Source organism: Taudactylus pleione, unplaced genomic scaffold (genome assembly GCF_031769625.1).
Source record: "Taudactylus pleione unplaced genomic scaffold, aTauple2 ptg000039l, whole genome shotgun sequence".
NCBI classification, from domain to species: domain Eukaryota; kingdom Metazoa; phylum Chordata; class Amphibia; order Anura; family Myobatrachidae; genus Taudactylus; species Taudactylus pleione.
Window position 1 is genome coordinate 5,823,678 of NW_028284441.1, and position 19,906 is coordinate 5,843,583.

Consider the following 19,906-nt stretch of genomic DNA (forward strand, 5'->3'; position numbering starts at 1 on the left):
TTGAAAACCACAGCAGTTATATCATTGGCATATCTATAATGGGTGCAGGGTGTGTAGTGCACACAGGTACCGGGGGGCTCACGCGGCACACCCTTCACCTATATAATTTTGTTTCATAAAAAGCTACATTTACTTCAAGGCTGTTACATGTGGTCCCTTTCTTGCCATTTAGGAGGATATCTTATAGCCTTAGGCTATCTACCTCACTACCAGGAGTGGGCGGCAAATTTCTATTGATTATTGTCATATCAACTATATGTATTTATTAAGTATATTTATTATGTTCATATGATTACCTTTTTTTATGTTTTATTGCCTATTCTTCCTATCTCTGATTTTATATAGTTATTATTATTTATTATTACATTTATTTATATATATACTTTATGTACTAAAACATTTATATTTTATCATATGCTATATGTCCAGTGACGACTGCACTTCCATTATTGTTTTTTGTTATGTGCTATTTGTATGAGGTCCAACTCCTCATTGGAAGCTGCAGGACTCTAGACATACTGTATATAATGTAACTATTGATTTCTTAATGACATTTGAATTGTAATATTTAGTGAAAGTCAGAGGTGTCACTAGGTGGGTGCGGGGGGTGCGAACCACACTAGGGGGTACATTTACTAAAGTGAGAGTTTTTAGAAGTGAGTTTTAAAAGTGATGTTGCCCATAGCACCCAATCAGATTCTACTTAACATTTAACTAGCACTTTCTAGAAGATAATAGCTAGAATCTGATTGGTTGCTATGGGCAACATCACTTTTAAAACTCACTTCTAAAAACTCTCACTTTAGTAAATTTACCCCTAGGTGTCACCCTCTGAGGGGGTGACACCAAAATGCAGACTCCTCCACAGTGACCGGGAGCCGGGTGCTACACACTATCATCACTATCATCACAGTGCACGCCCAGCTCCTGGTCACTGAGAAGGAACTGGCAGTGCAGGGAAAGTGTCTGGGGGCAGCCCAGCATCTCTGGGAGTGCTGGGCACGCCCCCACAGTGACGAAACAAGAGGCTTGCTGTGAGGCCACGCCCCCTTTTGAGGCATGCACATTTGGCGTGCAAAGAGGATCTATTGTGCGCACTGGGTATCACTGACCCTGGCGATGCCTCTGGTGAAAGTTGCTGTAATGTAAATTACTTTTGCGGTTGCATTTCCTCAATTATACTGTTTTCAGAACTTAAGCCATAAACTACATAATAATTATTATATCACCTTCCACAGGAGCATTTCTTATACCGTATACAATTATGCTTGCATTTGCCGGACTACCCCTCTTCTTCCTGGAGTGTTCCATGGGACAATTTTCCAGTTTGGGACCTATTTCAGTGTGGCGGGTTGTGCCAATTTTACAAGGTACAGTATCTGAACATTTGCAATATTGCTGTAGTAAGTGCCTGTTTGAACCCACAGTTTAATACCTTTTACTTAGTAACCTTCAGCTGTTCTGTCATTTGGGATATTAATGACTAAATTCTAGAAAAATGACCTGTGTTTCCCTCCTCATTGCATAGCATAGTGGTGCCACTTACAACGGGCGCTAATTTCAGTGTATATGAATGATCACCCTAACAGCAAGCAGCATCGTTCCCTATTACAACATGATAGGATAGGAATTCTGATTAATACGATATGTTCAGTGTCTCAGCGAGAACAATGAGCTTTATTGACATTAATCTGTTTGCTGTCAGAGTTTTGAATCTCTTGCCTGGTTTTTGTTTTCAATAGAAGCTTAAGGAAGTTGGCAAGACTATGATATCACTGCCCTTTAATTTCTGTAATCACAATAATCCTGACTGAATTTATAAAACCCTTTCACAACCTGAACAACTAATTTAACCCTTGTGTTGAAAAAAACATGGGAAATCCAGAAATTATGTTCATTCATCTTCCTTCCCTTACCGGTGACTACATAATACCTAATGCTTACCTACTTTTTTTTAGATGGGCAATCAGGACAACATACATTTGCTGAGGGGTATGACAAGGGGACATAGGCACTCTACGCGAGCATGGGAATGTCACATTAGTGAGGGTACATCTCCGGGGGCACATCCAGTACTGTTGAAGCAAATGTCCACCCTAGTCCCTTCCTATCACATAGAAACACCACATAAATGCGGCTTGCACCTGCCACTGGTCCTCCCAGCGGTGGAGGGACATCTGTCAGTGGTACATAACCTCCAACTGTTCCTGAATCAGGACAGTCGGGATTATTGATATGTGTGTCCAATTTGGCATTGATATGACTAGTTGATAGCAATACCAGTGGAATTGCACATACACCAATAAGTCCAGATGCTTAACCAGGTGTCAGGTTTATTTGCAGTGTAATAGTAGTTACTGGTACAGCCATACTCAGAGTTACACACTTGTTACTCTAGGTGGAACTTGAGCGGGATATACAGAGCACCAGCCGATGACGTATGGAGATAGCGGAGCAAGTATACACAGGATGCTCTATATCTCTATATATACTGTATATATACAGTATATATATATATATATATAAAATATATATTCAAACAGGTCCTGCACTCTCATCATATACAGGTCAGAGTTGGGGTGCTTCAAGTGGCTGGAAGGGCCGCATAAATAAACTGAGATTTCCCCTGGAGGAAGGATGCACTCTCCTTTCTTACAAAAATCTATTTTATTTGCACTTAAGCATCATGCTTGGGTGAACAAATACTCCAAACAGTGTTGAACAGGTTGCGGTCGGTCGACGTTTTGGTTCTTGCTTGAACCTTTATCAAGACCTCAATTTTCAGATGCAATTGATAACAACAGTGTACAATAATTAATAATGATCTGTGAGGTAACCAGAGAAAAACCTGTGACTTGTCTAACAGGCTCCAAAGACACTCAAAACATGTTAAAGCAAAGGTAAATGAATGAACTAAATGCCATCAAGTGACCTGATGTCTGTGAACTGCGTATGTGTGTAATAAATGGTGACTGATCTCTGGCCACCAAGTGAGAACACCGCAAAGTGCTGATGGAAATGACAGAAAAAAGTACCTTCATAGGTACTGAAAACAATGGGTCAATTTACATAATCCAAGTAAATATGCAGTGGGGTCCATGCTGGAAGACCTGCGGGTGCATACACACATACCGTTATAAATTACATACTGGCTAGGAGACCACCTTCCGGCTCCCAAATAAGCCTATCTTAGCCCAGTTATGGAAAGTGAAGCATCTGGTCCAGTCTGACCGTCAGTAATGGGGAGCCGCTGCCGCCAGGTGAGTAGAAACCGGCAGCGCTCATGCTTAAATATCATGTTTCCGGAAGTGGTCATACTTCCGGGGGGTGACGCGTGGTGACTAGTGTCACCATGGAAACCGGAGGTGCCGGAGGTGATGCACCTCAGGTGGGATGCAAGCATGATGTGTCCATGGAAACGGGGGGTGGCCGGAAGTGATGCGCCTAGGCTTGGAAGGCAATCATGGTAGTAACCAGCTGGACGCTGTCTCTTACCATGGTGATGGGAGCACTGGCTGATGCCTCAAATTTATGAGACATGCCGGGTGTGTGGTCATGGGATCATATGGTGTCATGTAGGAACCAGTTAGGCAGCGTAGGCTGAACACATCTTTACAAGTTGTTATTTGAGTAACTAAATGCATAGAGTATGATCTGTCATAAATAGATGTAGATAACACATGTGAGGTACAAAAATTAATGCATACATGATGGAGAGATATATTAACATAGGACAAATACATATTACACAAATCTGTATGACAGACATAAATGTACATAATGCACATAACATGATCTACAATAGGCTACAATAGTGCTCATGCTGCTAACAATGCTGACGCATGCCCTAAGGGACAGCATGGCTTGGGTACATAATGTGAGGTTCTGAATTTGTTGTGGACCCAGGGTGGTGATAGGAGCAGACACAGGAGCAGACTTAAATGAAAAAGTGGAGTTTTTAATTAGTGACTTAGAAGACATGGGAATGGCAAATAAAAAGTCCAGGTATAGCAGTAAAGTGCACTTGATAACTGTAGTGGGGGTTAATAGGAAATGTCCAGATAGTGACAGGCAGGAACACTCCAGTATACAGGTATGGTGAGCTGTAACAGTATGCAGATATGATGAGCTGTAACCGAATGCAGGAATGCTGAGCTGTAACAAATGCAGGCTGAGGTAATGAAGCCAAGCTGGGAGTGAAGGGAGGCAAGGTGCAGGGAACAGCAGCTTCAGGTACTCAGGCAGGTGGAAAGGTATATGGAGGGTGCAGTCCAGCAGGTTGGAGCAGGCAAGGTTCAGGCTAGGAGCGTATACAAGCAGGAAGATAAGGCACAGGTAGTCTCTCTCAGCCGCAGCTGAGAAACACGTTGCACTGGCAAAGGAAGGAAGGCTCTGAACCTTCCTAAATACTCAGTGCCGCGCTGTGACTGGCTGGAATGAGCACATGACCTACCAGGATTGGACAGCTGGAATCACATGGCCGCAGGCAAGATGGCGGTGCCCATGCCAACGGAACGGAAACACCGCCAGACCTCACCAGGCCTAGTGACAATGTGCCCACACAGAACCACGCGCAGCCAATGCCCCTCGCCAAACACCAGCACCGCTGCCAGAGACCCCCCGCCATAACAACCTCACAGGTAATACCTGGTGACTACCATGCCGAGAAACTCTGGCCGTGACAGTACCCCCATCCTTATGAGTGGCCTCAGGACACACACTTGGCTTCTCTGGATGGGCAGCATGGAACTTCCTGATGAGCGCAGGAGCATGGGCATCTCGGGCATCAGTCCAACAACGTTCCTCTGGGCCATAGCCCTTCCAGTCCAGTAGGTACTGCAAATGTTCTCTGCGGAGATGGGAATCCAAGACCTGGGAGACCTCAAACTCTATGCTCCTTTCAGTCTGGACATGGGGAGAAGCAGGCAGGACTCTGTCAAACTTGTTTAGCACCAGGGGTTTCAACAGGGAGACATGAAAGGAATTGGGAATTTTCAGATAAGGGGGTAGCTGAAGCCACGGGGTTAATGACTTCTATGATGGAGAAGGGCCTGATGAAGCGTGGAGCAAATTTCATTGATGGCACTTGAAGTCATAGGTTCCGGGTGGACAACCAGACCTGGTCTCCAACTTGCATAAATGGTACTTTCCTATGCTTCTATTCAACCTGAAATTTGTAACGGGAGGACGCCTTCTCCAGGTCAGTACGAACTTGAGACCAGATTGAGGCAAATTTCCATACAGTGTCTTCTACAGCTGTGATGTCAACGACGGGCAGGCTTTGAAATTTAGGAACCCGAGGATGAAGGCCATAGACCACTTGGTATGGTGTTTGGTTCGTGGAAGAGTGGTAGGAGGCGTTATGTGCAACTTCAGCCCATTGCAGCAATACAGACAAATTATCTTGGGAAGATGTCATAAAAATCCTCAGGAAGGTCTCAAGGTCTTTATTAATCCTCTCAGTGGAACCATTGCTTTGTGGGTGATAAGCCGTACAAAAATTTAGCTTTAGTTGCAATACAGAACATAAAGCTCTCCAAAATTTTGCTGTGAACTGAACACCACGGTCAGAGACTATCTCAGCTGGAAGACCATGGAGATGGAAAATATGTTGAACGAACAAGTGAGCCAAGTTAGGGGCAGAAGGCAATTTCTTTAGTGGTATGTAATGGACCATTTTAGAGAATCGGTCTACTACGACCCAGATGGTAGTGAACCCTTGAGAATTTGGCAGATCCGTGACGAAGTCCATGGAGAGATGCGTCCATGGACGTGATGGAATAGGTAGTGGCAATAACTCACCAGCCGGTGCCTGACATGAAGATTTATGCTAGGCACACGAAGAACATGAAGAAATAAATTCTGACACGTCTGCTTTCAAGGATGGCAACCAATAGCCTCTCTTTAAAAATTCCAAGGTCTTCCGGGTACCTGAGTGACCTGCAAAGCAAGAGGAATGAGCCCAGGTGAGGAGCTGCTTCCTTAACTCCGGGGCCACAAAGGACTTCCCTGTAGGGGGCTGTAATTGTAAGGTGGCGAAGACTCTTGACTCCAAAACAGGAGTATTTTGTTGATTCTCTGATTTGTCATCTCAGCAGAAAGATCTGGACAGGTCAGAGTGAACTGGTACCGAGCAAAAAATATCGCCCATCGGGCCAAACGAGGACTCACGCACTGAAGATTCTTGAGGAAGAGAAGATTTCTATGGTCCGTGAAGATAGTGAAGGGAAACTTGGCCTCTTCCAGCAGGTATCTCCATTCTTTTAATGCTATCTTTACTGCTAAAAGTTCTTGCTCACCAATGGCATAATTTCTCTCGGCAGGAGAAAACTTCTTGGAGAAGAACCCACAGGGATGAACTCGATTATCATCATAACTCTGGGAAAGAACTGCACCCACGGCCTCAGAAGACGCATCCACTTCCACTAGAAATGGCCTATCCAGATCTGGTTGTCATAAGACTGGAAATGAAATGAATGCCTGTTTTAAAAGTTGGAAGGCAGTCTCTGCCTCAGGTGGCCATAGGGCAGGTTTAGAGTCTTTTCGGGTCAACGCAGTTATGGGAGCCAATAATGATGAAAATCGTTTAATAAAACTTCTATAGTAGTTGGCGAACCCAAGCAATCTCTGGATGGCTTTAAAAGTTTGAGGATGGGACCAATCCAAAATCGCCTGCACCTTCTTGGGGTCCATTTTTAGACTGGAGCCAGAGATGACATAACCAAGGAATGGCACACTGGGAACCCCAAAGACACATTTCTCCAGTTTTCAGTAAAGGTGGTTCTTTCTCAGACGAGACAATACTTCCTTCACATGTTCATGATGTTTTGTTACAGAAGACGAAAAAAATCAATATATCGTCCAGGTAAACTACAACCGAGACGTACAACAGGTCCTGGAAAATCTCATTAACAAAGCCCTGAAACACGGCAGGTGCATTGCACAGCCCAAAGGGCATCACAAGGTATTCGAAGTGTCCATCTCTAGTATTAAAGGCGGTCTTCCATTCATCACCAGCACAAATGCGGATGAGATTATAAGCCCCTCTCAGATCCAGCTTTGAGAATATGATGGACCCTTTTACTCTGTCAAACAATTCTGTGATCATGGGAAGAGGATATCGATTCTTAATCATTATATCATTGAGGCCCCGGTAATCTATACAAGGTCTTAGGCCTCCGTCTTTCTTGCAAACGAAAAAGAAGCCAGCTCCAGTGGGAGAGGTGGAAGGATGAATAAATCCCTTTGCTAGGTTGTCCTGGATGTACTCTGACATGGCTTGAGTTTCAGGCACGGATAGAGGATAGGTGCGTCCACAAGGTGGCATCTTGTCAGGTAGCAGCTTGATAGGACAGTCCAATTCTCTATGGGGAGGTAAGATGTTCACCTGTTGCTCGTAAAAAACATCAGAGAACATCTGGTACTCCTTGGGAATATCTGGAGATGTTAACGAAGCTGTCTTTCTTATAGGTCGTATTTTGGGAAGACAGGATTTCTGACAGTCAGTTCCCAATGAAAGAATCTGCATTGAACACCAGTCTATCCTGGGATTATGTTGGCGTAACCAGGGTAGTCCTAAGATGATTTCTTGAGAAGCCTCTGGTATCACTAAGAACTTTAAAGACTCGGAGTGGAGTGCCTCAACATGAACTAATACTGGTTGAGTCTTCTTGGTGACCAGTCCTTTAGCTAGAGGACGTACATCTACAGAAGTCAGGGAAATTGCTTGCTTGAGAGATGAACATGGAATCTGTAGTTTATCAACTAGGCTGGAAGTCATGAAGTTTCCGGCTGCTCCAGAGTCTAATAGAGCAGAGACGAAGACAGGGTTGGGCTTGAGATCCAAAGCTAAGGAAGTCTTGAAATCTTTACTATTAGGGGATGGGCAAATAACTCCTAACTTGATGTCCCCAAGGTCAGTTAGGAACGGGCGTTTCCCGACTTGCGGGAGCAGGAGGCCACCAGGTGACCCGAATCTCCGAAGTACAGACGAGGCTTTTTAACATCCTTCTCTGAAATTCCTCTTTGGAGAGATGGGTTTGGTTCCCCTGCATGGGGTCCTCATCTATAGGAGATGGGGTGGACGGGTAGGCAAGGGAGACTTAAATGACCTTTGCCGGTCAGTTCTGTGCTTTTCAGCCTGATTTTCTCTGAAGCGTAGGTCAATTTTGTTGCAGAGTGAGATCATATCATTTAAATTGGTAGGAAGCTTACGGGTAATCAGATCATCTTTTAATCGGTCGGACAGACCATGCCAAACGGCTGAGGTGAGGGCCTCCTCATTCCACTTAAGCTCTGATGCCAAGATTTGAAACTGTACAGCATATTGGCTAACAGGACGGGTTCCTTGTCTCAGGGTCATGATGCTGGACGATGCTAACACTGTACATCCAGGTTCATCGAAAATCCTCCTGAATGAAGATACAAAGTCTGTATAGTTATCCAGCAGCGAGTCTGAACGCTCCCAGAGTGGGGAGGCCCAATCCAGAGCCGAGCCAGTCAGCAAGGACACCATGTATGCCACTTTAGTTCTAGCGGTGGGGAAGTTATCCGGCTGAAACGTAAAGTGTATATCACACTGATTTAAAAAACCACGATAGAGCTTAGGACTGCCGTCAAATTTGCTTGGCATGGGTAGATGTAGATGAGGGGATACCCTGGTCCCTATATTACCAGGCACAGGAGGAGGTGAAGATGCTGATACCCCCGAGAAGTGATTAACGAGTTTGCAGATTATCTTGGCGTTTAGACATCTCCTGTAGGAACTGGGCCATTTGATGTTGCATAGCTTCCAGGTTTTCTAAATGACCAGAAATACAGCGAAATAAATATACTCCAGACTCCTGTTCCGTGGCCGGATGGGGCCAGTGGAAATTATGAGGTTCTGAATTTGTTGTGGACCCGGGGTGGTGATAGAAGCAGACACAGAAGCAGACTTAAATGAAAAAGTGGAGTTTTTAATTAGTGACTTAGAAGACATGGGAATGGCAAATAAAAAGTCCAGGTATAGCACTAAAGTGCACTTGATAACTGTAGTGGGGGTTAATGGGAAATGTCCAGATAGTGACAGGCAGGAACAGTCCAGTAAACAAACATGGTGAGCTGTAACAGGATGCAGATATGATGAGCTGTAACTGAATGCAGGAATGATGAGCTGTAGTGAGTGCAGGTATGGCGAGCTGTAACAAATGCAGGCTGAGGTAATGAATTCCAGCTGGGAGTGAAATGAAGCAAGGTGCAGGGAAACAGCAGGTTCAGGTACTCAGGCAGGTAAGAAGGTACATGGAAGGTGCAGGGTAAGTCCGGCAGGTTGGAGCAGGCAAGGTTCAGGCTAATAGCATAACAGACAGGCAGGTAAGGCACAGGTACTCTCTCTCAGCTGCAGCTGAGAAACACGTTTCACCGACAAAGGAAGGAAGGCTCTGAACCTTCCTAAATACTCAGTGCCACGCTGTGACTGGCTGGAATGAGCACATGACCTACCAGGATTGGAATGCTGGAATGATATGGCCGCAGGCAAGATGGCGGCGCCCATGCCAACGGAACAGAAACACCACCAGACCTCACCAGGCCTAGTGACAATGTGCCCGCACAGAACCATGCGCAGCCAATGCCCCTCGCCAAACACCAGCACCGCTGCCAGAGACCCCCCACCCCATCATAACGACCTCACAGGTAATACATGGTGACTACCATGCAGAGAAATCCTGGCCGTGACACATAGGGTGACCATCATTATGTGCATAGTCCTGGGAGGAGAACCTTAATAATGATGGCAGGTGTTGGTATTGTGATATGAAGGATCTAATGGTGTCACATATTAGAGAAAAATGTTTAATGAATGTTTAATGGATTGTTCTCGTTGAGGCCCCTCTGTGCCACTGTGTCTAATGTGTAAATCCATTGGCTTTCACTTTTCTTCAGGGATAAGAGTCTATCACCACCCGAGCCTGGAGGGATCCATTCAATCAGTTTGCACCTTAAAGATGCCAATTGTTGTGCTTTTTCTAGAAAGTGTCTTGCCACTGGTTTGTCACTCTTGCCTGTTTGTAAGGCAGCACGGATTGAGGCCCTATGATTGGCCATTCTGGCCCAAAATCTTCTGGCTCTGAGGCCCACATAGTAGAGGCCGCATGGGCAGATGAGTATATAAATCAAGTGGTCCAAGGCGCAGTGCAGCCTATACTTCATTTTTATCTTCTTTCCAGAGTGTGGATGTCCTATAATCATGGAAGTGCATGTGATGCAGTTACCACAGGAATAGCTTCCTGGTCTTTTCAACATAACTTCAGGTGTGGTATTTTTCTTACCCGGAGATATAGAGTGGGTCTCATGAGTATTTGTTTGAGATTAGGGCCTCTTCTGTACGCCATCATGGAGTTTGCCATACCTGTGAAAGGTAATGTGCGATCAGTATTGACGATTGGCCAATGTTTCTTGAGGGTTCTCTGTATTGTGTTGGATTGATTGTCAAACGTTGTGGTATACAGTAGTCTAGGTACTTTCTTCCGGTGGACCTTGTTCGTGGCATAAATGTGCCGCGCTTTCTTCCATTGTTTTCAGTACCTATGAAAGTACATGTTTCTTTCATTTCCATCAGCACTTTGCGGTGTTCTCACTTGGTGGCCAGAGATCAGTCACCATTTATTACATACATACGCAGTTCACAGACATCAGGTCACCTGATGGCATTTAGTTCATTCATTTACCTTTGCTTTAACATGTTTTGAGTGTCTTGTTAGACAAGTCACAGGTTTTTCTCTGTTTACCTCACAGATCATTATTAATTATTGTACACTGTTGTTATCAGTTGCATCTGAAAATTGAGGTCTTGGTAAAGGTTCAAGCAAGAACCGAAATGTCGACCGACCACAACCTGTTCAACGCTGTTTGGAGTATTTGTTCACCCAAACATGATGCTTAAGTGCAAATAAAATTGACTTTTTCTAAGAAAGGAGAGTGCATCCTTCCTCCAGGGGAAATCTCAGTATATTATCTATATATATACACTGCTCAAAAAATACAGGGAACACTGAAACAACACAATGTAACGCCAAGTCATTCACACTTCTGTGAAATCAAACTGTCCACTTAGGAAGCAACATTGATTGACCATCAATTTCACAACCTGTTGTGCAAATGGAATAGACAACAGGTGGAAATTATAGGCAATTAGCAAGACACCCCCAATAAAGGAGTGGTTCTGCAGGTGGTGACCACAGACCACTTCTCAGTTCCTATGCTTTTTGGCTGATGTTTTGGTCACTTTTGAATGCTGGCGGTGCTTTCACTCTAGTGGTAGCATGAGACGGAGTCTACAACCCACACAAGTGGCTCAGGTAGTGCAACTCATCCAGGATGGCACATCAATGGGAGCTGTGGCAAGAAGGTTTGCTGTGTCTGTCAGCGTAGTGTCCAGAGCATGGAGGCGCTACCAAGAGACAGGCCAGTACATCAGGAGATGTGGAGGAGGACGTAGGAGGGCAACAACCCAGCAGCAGGACCGCAACCTCCGCCTTTCTGCAAGAAGGAACAGGAGGAGTACTGCCAGAGCCCTGCAAAATGACCTCCATCAGGCCACAAATGTACATGTGTCTGCTCAAACAGTCAGAAACAGGCCCGACGTCCACAGATGGGGGTTGTGCTTACAGCCCAACACCGTGCAGGACGTTTGGCATTTGCCAGAGAACACCAAGATGAGCAAATTCGCCACTGGCGCCCTGTGCTCTTCACAGATGAAAGCAGGTTCACACTGAGCACATGTGACAGATGTGACAGAGTCTGGAGACGTCAAGGAGAATGTTCTGCTGCCTGCAACATCCTCCAGCATGACCGGTTTGGCAGTGGGTCAGTAATGATGTGGGGTGGCATTTCTTTGGGGGGCCGCACAGCCCTCCATGTGCTCGCTAGAAGTAGCCTGACTGCCATTAGGTACCGAGATGAGATCCTCAGACCCCTTGTGAGACCATATGCTGGTGCAGTTGGCCCTGGGTTCCTCCTAATGCAAGGCAATGCTAGACCTCTTGTGGCTCGAGTGTGTGAGCAGTTCCTACAAGATGAAGGCATTGATGCTATGGACTGGCCCGCCCGTTCCCCAGACCTGAATCCAATTGAGCACATCTGGGATGTCATGTCTCGCTCCATCCACCAATGCCACGTTGCACCACAGACTGTCCAGGAGTTGGCAGATGCTTTAGTCCAGGTCTGGGAGAAGATCCCTCAGGAGTCCATCCACCACCTCATCAGGAGCATGCCCAGGCATTGTAGGGAGGTCAAACATGCATGTGGAGGCCACACACACTACTGAGCCTCAGTTTGACTTGTTTTAAGGACATTACATCAAAGTTGGAGCAGCCTGTAGTGTGTTTTTCCACTTTAATTTTGAGTGTGGCTCCAAAACCAGACCTCCAAGGGTTAATAAATTTGATTTCCAATCATAATTTTTGTGTGATTTTGGTGTCAGCACATTCAACTATGTAAAGAACAAAGTATTTAATAAGAATATTTCATTCATTCAGATCTAGGATGTGTTATTTTAGTCTTCCCTTTATTTTTTTGAGCAGTGTATATATATACACATATAGGCCAGTATGAATATCATTCAGTCACTATTCAGCGCTGCAAGTCGCTTAATAAAGAATTGCTTTCCAGTCCAATTGTGTGGTTCCAAAGCACAAAAAGTTATTTATGTATAAAGGGGTAACACGATGTAAGAGTTAATAATTAGAGTAAAAAGCAATTAAATAGTAAGTACAGCTGATACATACGCTTGCGCAATGGTCCCAGTATACAGTCATCAGTCCAGAAGTCTGCGGTCGCAAAGAAGATGTGTGTATACTGGGGTCAGGACACCAGCCTATATACCTTACAGGTTTCAGAGTTAACAAAGGGACAAATTGACAGGATTTCATTGGTTCTTGCTTCTGGTCAATCTGGTCATTGGTCAGTTCATATGGTGTCATCAGGGGTATGACTCAGTCTTCCAACGGTCACATTGTGTAGCTTCCCGCCGAACAACTAGTTAAAACTGGCTACAACACTGCATACAAGTAATAACTTTCTATTCAATAACTCTGTATCATCCATAACTAGCAGACGCATGATGCAACTTCTTTGCCGATAGAAACAGATGCTTGCAAATAAACAGGGATTTAGTATGATACCAAACATGACATGTCCACTGTATTCTGAACCTTAGATCTCTTTTAAGTACATATTACATCATAATTATTAGCTAACAATACCTTTAATAACTCTGGTTATTAACTATAATGTGTGTGAACCATTTTATATGTATGTGTTCGCATATGTGCATCTGTGTATTGAAATAGCAAATGTGCATCTATGTGTATGTATGTGAATATACATATGAGCGTCTATGTGTATGTATGTGAATATGCTTATTAGCATCTGTGTGTATATATGTATACAAATGTGTGCGTTATGTGCGTCAGTGTATGTGTGTTGTGAATTCGCATTTATGCACATTGGATTGCACTGACGCAAAGTAGCATCCAAGTAACAAGTCATCAGACTATAGACGACTATATTGTCAGATAATAATTGTACAGCGATCATATCCAACTATTTGACTTTGACACCAGTATACCTGTACATGATATTTTGGTAGGGTCTCAGAAGCTACGTGGAACACATCTATGTCCCACAGTGGCAAGATGGCACCGCCCAAGTGCAGTAAACAAAATGACATCCATTTTGTTACAGGGCAATGCTTCAGTTATGAAGCATTCATGGAGGCAGCGCAGTAGAACATATTTCAACACCAACAGCTCCCACAAATTGAAACTGTCTGGGCTAAATTGGGATTACTGGAAGGTGTGCTGAGGTCATCTTAGTCTTTTTTTTATCCTTTTGTCAATGTGCATGAATGCATAAAATAGGAAACTATTGTACATCTTGGAGCTGTATTGAGGCGGAGATTTATCAAACATTCTAAAGATGACATATCAACCAATCAGATTCTAGTGGGAATATTTGCTAAGAATCGTGTTTGCCACTGAACCCAAATTGCTAGACATTGCCGGAATGCTTTACCATCAAAAGCCCCAAATTATGAAGCAGCATGTTTGACTGTCATATTTGATCTGATGGTGATACTCATTGATTTTATTTGTGTTCAAATTCAATCGAATTCAGTTGAAAATGGAACAATACGATAAACTTCGCAATTAATAATTTCCTGCCATTTTGATATTGGTAGAAAGCATCACATGCAATGTGTAATCATAACCTCCTTATAAAAACTTCCCTTGAACCATCCTAACATGTGCATTGTGGTGGATTTACTTGGCAGGATTTAGCACTTGGGTTGGAGAGGAGAGTTACTCATTTCATATATTGATTGGTGAGTGATTAGGTTTAGGTAAATTAGCAGGGTTAGCATTAGGTTTTGAGGGGAGGATAGGGTTAGGCAGCCCTATCCCCTCAGCAGTATCTGAGTATCAGAAGTTCACAATGTAAATAAACAGCAGAATCAAGGTGAAATGCAGTAATAAGCCTTATATAACCAGCTATCCGCCGACTCTTAACACTGTTCTTTAAGCAAGCTGCTCTAATTTCTTCATTGCAGTCACAGTCTGTAGAACAACTTCATATATTATAGAAATAGCATGTACTGTACAAAAAAGTTATTGTCGCACATTCAGATGAAAAATTGTATTTAGATATTTTCAAATTTGATTAAAGATTAACTGTATACTTTTCCAGCATTGTAATGATTTTAATAAATATAAAGTTTTCACCAAACCACATTGCAGAATCATAGTTAATACACGCATAGGAAACAATTATGCCAGGTCATTTACTGTACTGTAGTTGTTCTCTACAAAACAGGTGGGCATTGCTACACATGTGAGGGGCATAAAACAAGTAAAGTACACATTGATACATAAAGTATTCATGTTTTTAACAATACATAGCAGAAAACCATCTATAAACAACAGGTATCCCTTCTGGGGTTATTGGGCTATTTTTCTGACTTTGTGGCCCTTTAATCTTGTGTATACCAAGACAGATCCGTATTGGGATGCAGTCACCCTGTGACAACTCAGCTTTCATTGAACATCAATGTCTAGTTGGGCCTGGACGTCACTTATAATGTGCATCAGGAGAAAGCCAAAGATTCTCCCCCTGGCTTACAGGACATGCTGGGAGGACCAGTTTAAATAATGTAGATTATTTACAGTTTGAATGACTACTACAGTAACGTTAGTTGTGGCTTGCTTATTTAGACAAAATTAACTTTTTTTTATTTCTTTCCTTTAGGTGTCGGTATCACTATGGTCCTCATTACCACATTTGTGTCCATTTACTACAATGTTATAATTGCCTACAGTTTGTATTACATGTTCGCTTCCTTTCAAACTGTGTTACCCTGGTCCGATTGCTTCAGTTGGGCTGATGCCAACTGCAGTAAGAGCATACGAGGTATGACTTGGATTTGTTAGGAGTATTTTGTAAAATCAACATTAAGACAGATAACTGAATATTTTAATAAATTACTCCTGCTTGATACTGAAGGGAACTGCCATTTCCTTGAGGAGGACAGTAAACATCTATAAACTCAGCCTTAGGTGCAGATGGCTAGGCGTTATGATTCAGCTCACACCTTGTAGAGAAGGGTGAGTTTGCACAATTACAAAATGTATTCAATTCCTGATTCATCTAAACTTTGGAGAATAAATAACTTCAGAACTCCATTCCTATGTACAAAGCAATGATGAACAGCAAAAGCATTCCATTATTTACTATGGTGGCTGGTCATGAAGGTATAACAGAACCAGCCACATCTCCTTCCATAGATCTCCGTGAGAATACTTTTTATGGTTAAAAACTAGCTGCAGGCTCAGCAGGAAGTTGGCACCTCTATGAGGGATATGTGTGTTTAAAGAACAACATGCTCCCCGTCCCAGTCTACCAGCATTTAGTGTTGGGGCTCTTTCAGCCCTATGGGCTGTGGGGATTAAGGTAGTTACCAAAAACTGGACATGTGAGCTTACAACATTACCAACATTGTGCTACCCGTGTAATGGAAGATCTGCTAGTATACCAAAAGAGTAAAAAAAAAAAAAAATTATAATAATAATCATAGATTTAATAAAGTTTAATTGACACAAGGATTTCAAAAACCCTTGTTCACTGTTTATTAAACATGAAATTTAAATATTTTTTTTCTTTCTTCACGTCATAGTCCAAATGACTGAAAAGGAAAAAAAAAGCCTACAAATAAGCCAATCACTGGTGTTTTGCTATGCATGCTTGTTTGTGATTGGCTATTGGTGAAGGGGAGTTAAACTATGTACAATCCATGATATGACTAGGGCAGTGGTTCCCAAACTTTTTCAGTTCAAGGCATCCTTAGTGTGTTCATGATTTTTTCAAGGCACCCCGAGCCAAAATAATTACCAAGTGGTCCCTTTTTTAAAGTAGTTGGGCTAAAATAACATAATTAGTATTTAGGTCAGTACAGAAATACTTATTAACTTGTTTGCAAAAATAATACACATAAATGTGTCCTCCTCCATGTGTCTGTCAATGCAACCCTCTCCTCCAAGTGTCCCTCATTGCAGCCCACTCCTCCATGTCTTTCATTGCAGCCCACCTCCTCCATGTGTCTGTCATTGCAACGTTCTTCTCCAAGTGTCCCTCATTGCAGCCCCCTCCTCAATTTTTCATTGCAGTCCCCTACTCCATGTCTTTCATTGCAGCCCCCCTCCTCCATGTGTCTGTCATTGCAGCCCCCTCCGCCATGTCTTTCATTGCAGTCCCCTCCTCCATGTCTTTCATTGCAGCCTCCCTCCTCCATGTCTTTCATTACAGCCACGCTAATCCTTGTGGTTGTCAATGTAGTCCCCCTCCTCCATGTGTCTCTCACTGCAGGACCCCCCACCCATAGTTCCCCCTTATCCCATCTTTGCAGCCCCCTCCATTTAGGACTTTAAGTGGGACTCCCTCTCCTCCTTGCTCCACTCACCAACCCAACTCTCTCCCACGCATTGCAGCTTCCCCAAGCCCCACCCTGCCTTACTTACCTTTATCGCCATTTCAGCTCCTCAGCTCAGCCATGCAGCTAGCGGCTAGCCAGGACCTCCTTCAGCAACAGGCAGCATCACTGCCTGTTGCTTCTCGCAAGCTCACATAAACCCTCCCATGTCGCGCCCCCAGCTCCTTGCACTGCTCTGTCCAGTCATGCAAGCAAATAGAAAAGAAAAAAAAACATGCAGCTTCTGGCAGCCGGCCGCAGCACTCCGGACACTGTGCTGCGGCACCCCAGGTAGCCGTGGCGCACAGTTTGTGAACCGCTGGATTAGGGGAAAGGTCAGCAATTGCTAGACAAGCAGCAGAAACCACTCCCTATAGATGGGGATTACTGACATAGTAGCATTCCATGTACACAAATAAATGTGAATATGCAGAGGCTTTGTTCAATATAACTGATGCCCATAATTTTCATTGTCTATACATTAAAGAAGCTAGCTGCAGTTTTAGTTAAGTTATATTTATCCAATGGAAAGACCTTGTTCATTTAAGTGTTAAATATAATGAAAATATATGAAAGTACAGTACTGTATGTTAACACAGTGCATTTTAATTCAAATTCAGATGAGAGTTCTGTTAGTGTTCGTACTGACTATGGTCTATTTGATTTTTCTTTCTAAATCCAGGTGTATGCAAATTATCTAATAATACAGTCATGAATCTAAACTGGGTAAATGAAAATAATATGACCTGCATGGCCAATAGTACAGTACTGGATGAAGTGGACCTGCCAAGCAAGCAGTATTGGGAGTAAGTCTATGATAGATATTTTACCTTGGCTTTAAAGCCATGTTGCTGTCTACATTGTTTGTGTTCTTCATTCCATCAATAACTATACGTATGAAGCCTGTTACTAAGTTCCAGGTTTTCCAAACAGAGAATTAGTTCAACATTAACGTAAACACATCATGCAATGTGATTTAGAGTTACAGCAGTTTACCTACTTTACTCCATGCCAACCACACAGTATTAAACATTGAGTCAACATAAATTGAAAAAAAAAATAACACTATAGATTGTTCATTTATTAAAAAAATGTTTTTTTGGGGACTTTCTATTTTTGTGGCCATACATCATTCTTTAATAACTATCCTCCTCCATGTACCAATGGTGGGGTTACCTCCCATGCATTCTCTACCATTATATGGTAAGAGCATTGGGTGATCCGGGGGGTGATTTAGGTGACTCCCCTCCCAGTGCTGCACCTTGCACTTAATGGAATGTTCTGCTGTTAAGTATTTGCTGTTAAGTATTTGCTGTTAAGTATTTTTAAATACTACCAGTGTCTTATAAAGGAGTTCTGCAACTTGTCTCTCTTTTTAACTAAAAGGCTCCTTTGTACTGCAGTCATACTTAGCCTGCCTGCATTAATGTCTGAGCAAACAGAAGTTCAATCCTCAGATTTGAAGAAATGCACAGAGTAGACTCCAGCTCTCTCCAGCCAGCTTAGTTTGTTCAATAAGACATTATAATTTGTTTTTGTGTATATGAGATGGCTGTACTTTAGATGGTCTCTGTGCTGCACTTCCTCATATTGGGGCCTACTTATCAAATAATATGCAGGTATCCCCCCAAAACACCCATTTTTGGGGGATACTTGCAAATATCAGGGATCCCCCAAATATATGAAGGGGGAACTTCAGCAGATATCTCAGATGCCTGCTTCAGATCCTCCATGTCTGACAGCAGCTGTTGCCCCCAGCTGCTTAGCTGTCAGATTTATCAAGCTCCAGTATGAAGTAGCCTACGGGCTACTAAATTGCAAATCTTTCCTGAGAGGGTGCCCCATGTGGCGTGCATGTGGCGTGCATGTGCCGCGTGTGCCGGGGATCCAAACCAGAAAGCAGCGAGATAGCATAACGCAGTCACACTGCTTTCAGCACTTTGCCAGGATGCAGAGCCATAACTAGACTTTTGGTGCCCTGTGCCAGAGACAGCATTGGGACGCCCAACATTTTTTTAAATAGAGACATTAGATAGTGCACCTGGAAAAGGGCCATGGCTTCATGGGGAAGAGATATGGGAGGCCAGGAGATGCTGGGGATAAAAGAGGAGGAAGCTACAAGTGAGAATGATAATAAACAGGGAAATTGACAGGACTAAACAGCGCTCCCTGTCCTGTGGTGCCATGGCACAGGTGGCACCACCATAGTTACTGCCCTGCCAGGATGAGCTCTTGTCAGAGCCCATCTCCTGGCAAGAGGATTTTAGTAAATTTGGGTAAAGTTATTCATCTTTACTTTGCGAATTTACGCAAAAAATAATTATCACAAACAATTGCATTAAAAATGTGGATTCTGATAAATATGCCCCATTATCTTCTCACAACTATAAAACTGTTTAAAATTGGATTACACAGTGACATAAAAAGCTGGTGCTGAGGAGGGTATGCAGTCAGGAAGCCGGCAGACGTAATCCCGACGGCCCGATTTCCAACTGCTTTATCCCGGCGAGGGTTAAATGACAGGCGTCTAAATCTAGACGCCGATCAAAGGGATGCCGGGCGCCGAGCGTGGACAGCCGCGGGGGGGAGGGTTAGGTTTAGGGCTCCCGGGGGGTATGTAGGGTTAGGCACCCCCCTGGGAGGTTAGGGTTAGGCTAGGGGAAGGGAGGGTTAGGGTTAGGCACACCCGGGGGGAGGTTAGAGTTAAGCACCCCCCCCGGGGGACTTAGGTTCAGGCGGCGGGGAAGTGGGGATTAGGTTTAAGCACTTAGAGGGGGAATTAGGGTTAGGCACTGGGGGGGAGGTTAGGGTTAGGCACCCCTAAGGAGGGTTAGGGTTACGGGGGGGAGGTTAGTTTAGTAAATACTTACCTGGGGAGGATCAGGATTTTCACCCATATTGGGC

The 19,906-nt window shown here is 43.7% G+C and overlaps 1 protein-coding gene across 1 annotated transcript in view; it reads left to right on the top strand.

Annotated features, from left to right (window-relative positions):
• The first annotated feature begins 1,249 nt into the window (after nt 1–1,249).
• The window catches only part of LOC148538574 (sodium- and chloride-dependent neutral and basic amino acid transporter B(0+)-like), a 69,190-nt gene continuing 50,533 nt past the window's right edge, over nt 1,250–19,906 (top strand). Inside the window, exons 1-3 of the mRNA XM_088452588.1 lie at nt 1,250–1,370; nt 15,286–15,447; nt 17,685–17,808. Of these exons, the coding sequence (XP_088308714.1) occupies nt 1,265–1,370; nt 15,286–15,447; nt 17,685–17,808 (392 nt within the window). The 5' untranslated portion in view covers nt 1,250–1,264. The remainder of the gene's footprint in view (nt 1,371–15,285; nt 15,448–17,684; nt 17,809–19,906) is intronic.